Genomic DNA, 3,575 nt, shown 5'->3' with positions numbered 1-3,575 from the left:
AAAAAAATATATATATATATATATATATATATTGGCTCATTAGTTTTGGCCACCCTTCAGTGCAAATTAATGTGTGCTTGGCAAACCCTATGAAAATCTTCTGGAAAAGCCGCAGAGAGAAGAATGCTGTTACTGTAAACCAACACTTCAACCATGACGTGTAGTTAAATAGCATAGTTAGCTATTTCCTGGTGCCGCTCTCTAAACTCATGTAAGCTTACAAATGCCTTTATTGCCCCACAGTGGAGAAACATTTTTTTTTTTTTTATAAGCATGATTCTGGATGTTGGACCTGATGATGTAGCAACCCTTTAAATGTGTTTTTTAAGCATCCAGTATAGACATTTCTTATTTTTTTCAGCTGACCATGAAGCGGAAAAGACCAAGGCTCAGGGGGAGATTGGGAGCTTGAAACAACAGATCTTGGACAGAGACAAAGCTATTTGTGTCTATGCAGATATGGGCAAGGAGGAGGCACGGTAAGATGAGTTGTGCAAAAGAGCTGCGGCAAGAAATTGCAACAGAGAGCCTGCCAAGTCTGATTTTTTTGGTTTTCTTTTCTTTGTAGGAAACTGTGTGGAGAGTCCGGTGCTGCACAATAAAATTAAGTACAATTAAACCTTGAAGACCCTTTTTCCACAAAGGAACACCTCTTAAAAAGAACAATTTGGTGTTTTATATATATATATATATATATATATATATATATTTTTGTTTTGTTTATTTTTTGATTAAAATGAGTGTCATGCACATTAAACGTGTTGGTTAAATGGAGCTGACTTTTGGGGTGGGGGAAATAGTTTTTCATATTTTTATACACATTGTATATTTGTTTAAAGTGTTTGTTTCAGTTTGAGCTCTTTTGGCTTCTTTTCTATAATTTTTAATTAAATGAGGCTGTTAACTATTGCATTCAAAGGTATTTGAGCTCCATTGTGTTGAGGTTTTTATTTTTGATTTGCTGAACAGTTCAACTGTCCTGAATTATAATCTAAAAAATTACTTGCACTGTTGGGTCATCACAGAACTTTATGTTTAAAACATGACAGTTGTTAAAACATTAAAATCATACATTTTGCCAGTACAGCTCTCTTGTTTGGTCTGTGACTCCCTCTAGTGGACAATTTGGGATGTTTCTATTTTTGCATAAATTTAATATTTCTTATAAGGGTTTCAAATTACGGAAAGAAATCTTTAAATTTTGTGTAATGATAAACTCATAAATTTGTGGCTGCTAGTGCTAAAAAGTGGGCTTTAAGTAGCATAAATGTAATTTTCAATCCCAACTTTTAAGAAGTATTGGTATTGTTTAAATGCACATATTTAAAAAAAAAAAATATATATATATATATATATATATTGTTATACTTAATTTGAAATTAAAAAAAATATGTCTATTGTAATACATTGTTAAAAAAAATAATTCTAGTTTTGGGCACTTAATATTTGGCCCCATAAAATATGTGCAAGCAGATTTAAACTTTGGAAATATTTAACACCATAGTTTAGCAATTTCTGAAAGAATATGGACCTTTTTTTTGTACAATATAACTATTATTCCAGATGACACACCATTGCAGAGAAAAATTATGTTTATAGATAAGGGGCCTTGCTAAAAGCAGGCTACTTGTTGGTGGAAGTTGGAGAGATTAGAGTAGGAGAAACTCAAGGCTGTCTGGGACAGAAAGGAGATGTGAAATAAAGTTCCAGATCGAGTTTAGTTTTCTATATTTTAAAATTTTTATCCATTTTATTTTAAAGATATTCTTAAACTAAATTTAGGCCTTCACCTTTATCATTAATCAGGACGACATATTTGCACAAATAATTTGTTTTCTTTTTCTGTAAAATGTCAGACAACATTTTGTTATCAGTTTTATAAACTGAATTATTGACATATATAGACTGGGCAGTGTAGTTTGGATGGGATAAACCTTCAGCCTTGGTGAGAAGAACTCAACCTCCCTGGAACAGATGTCTTTGTAACCAACTGTTAAATGTGTTTTGATTGATTTTGAAATCACAATCTACATAAAAACACAACAAATGACAATCACACAAAAGAATCCTGCAATCTGACCCACAGAGGAAAACCTCATAAATGGACAAACAAAAGAAATAAAAGCAAAGATAATTATCAAGTAGCAATCAAACAACCAATCTCCCAATCCCATCTAGATTGGCTTCTTTCCACCTTTTATCCTCTTAATCAGGACACTGACAGGCCATGCTACAGTACAATATACTAAAGTATATTTATATAGCGGGCTTATCTGGTCTGAAAGAGCTCCAATATCACACAGAACTCCTCTACTGCTGAAACAATGCCGCATTGTAAATTATTATTTATTGTTATTCACATCAAATTTTTGGTATAGGGACAAGTAGACCGGTCCCAAATTTTGGTAGGGACATGTCCCTATGGTTCCTATGCAACCTACACCCATGGATGCATTAACCCGCAAAAGGAGTCAAGATTAATAATATTCATTAAAAAAAACCTGTCAGATTTGTTTCTACTGTATTTCATACTACCCAATCATCCACCGCAACCTGACGATGAGTGAAAAGAAAAAGGAAAATAAAAAACTGAACACTGGCTCTTGGCCAGCCTCATTCATTACTCATACAGCTTAATCATCTAGTTATCTCATGAAATCAATAACTTTCTTCTTGTAATAACAAGCTAATTATCTTGCTATCTCTAGAAAACAATTAATGTTTTCACCGTGATAACGTGATAGTTATGTGGTTGTCTCGAGAAGGCAAAGCAAATCAAATAAGTGGACTATAGTACATATTGTGTATGTTGTTATTGTCTTAATTAAAATTCAAACAATTATACTTCTTTTCTCCCTAATATTTGTCATCCAAAACATATTTCTAGATAGATAGATAGATGTTAACACTTGACATATACATATTATTCAATTTAAACTACCGGTAGCTTTTAAAATATTTTCCAAAAAAAAATGTGTTTCAAAACATGCTTAATCATGACGTAGAACTTTGCTAAATCACTTTTTTGTTCTTGTGGTGCAGTCTTAATGATATACCACATCTTAGCATGAATCTATTGGCTCATTCTGCCTTGTAAAAGTTTCCAGAATCCCACAGGTTGTGAATGCATCTATCATCTACAATCTCAAAGTCACCAGTTTTCTTTCAGAATTAGTCTTGAACTCTTGTTTCAGTGTTTTAGAATTGTAGTTTTTGTACCGTTTGTGGTATAAATTTCTTCACAATGACAGAAATTATAAAATGGAGGGATTTATAGTTTTATAATGACTCACAAATGTAAGTCTTTATAAATTTATTCAGTTTGATGAATGCCAAGCTCCGTCTGAAGAAAAGAAACCCTAGAAGGTGAACCGTTTAAATGCTTCATCTAATTACCTCTTTATGTTTTCTTTATCTGCCCTTCTCCTGACTTATACTTTTGGAAAATGACATTTGATTCTTTGTAATCTTCTTGCACAGTTTGACTGCTGCTAAAGGCTGCAAACAAGTATTCATCAGGGCTACACAGACAGACAGACAGACAGACAGACAGACAGACAGACAGACAGACAGAC

At 32.9% G+C, this 3,575-nt stretch overlaps 1 protein-coding gene across 1 annotated transcript in view; it reads left to right on the top strand.

The window, feature by feature from the left end:
* LOC107096310 (myosin-2-like) overlaps positions 1-1,083 on the top strand; it is a 3,784-nt gene extending 2,701 nt beyond the window's left edge. The window contains exons 3-4 of the mRNA XM_015392911.1: positions 362-479; positions 569-1,083. Coding sequence (XP_015248397.1) covers positions 362-479; positions 569-602 — 152 coding nt within the window. The 3' untranslated portion in view covers positions 603-1,083. The remainder of the gene's footprint in view (positions 1-361; positions 480-568) is intronic.
* The last annotated feature ends 2,492 nt before the right edge of the window (positions 1,084-3,575 follow it).

This window comes from Cyprinodon variegatus, unplaced genomic scaffold (genome assembly GCF_000732505.1).
Source record: "Cyprinodon variegatus isolate N-32 unplaced genomic scaffold, C_variegatus-1.0 Scaffold613, whole genome shotgun sequence".
In the NCBI taxonomy this organism is placed as follows: Eukaryota; Metazoa; Chordata; class Actinopteri; order Cyprinodontiformes; family Cyprinodontidae; genus Cyprinodon; species Cyprinodon variegatus.
Note: the sequence above shows the minus strand (reverse complement) of the source record. Positions and strands in the feature narration are given on the sequence as shown.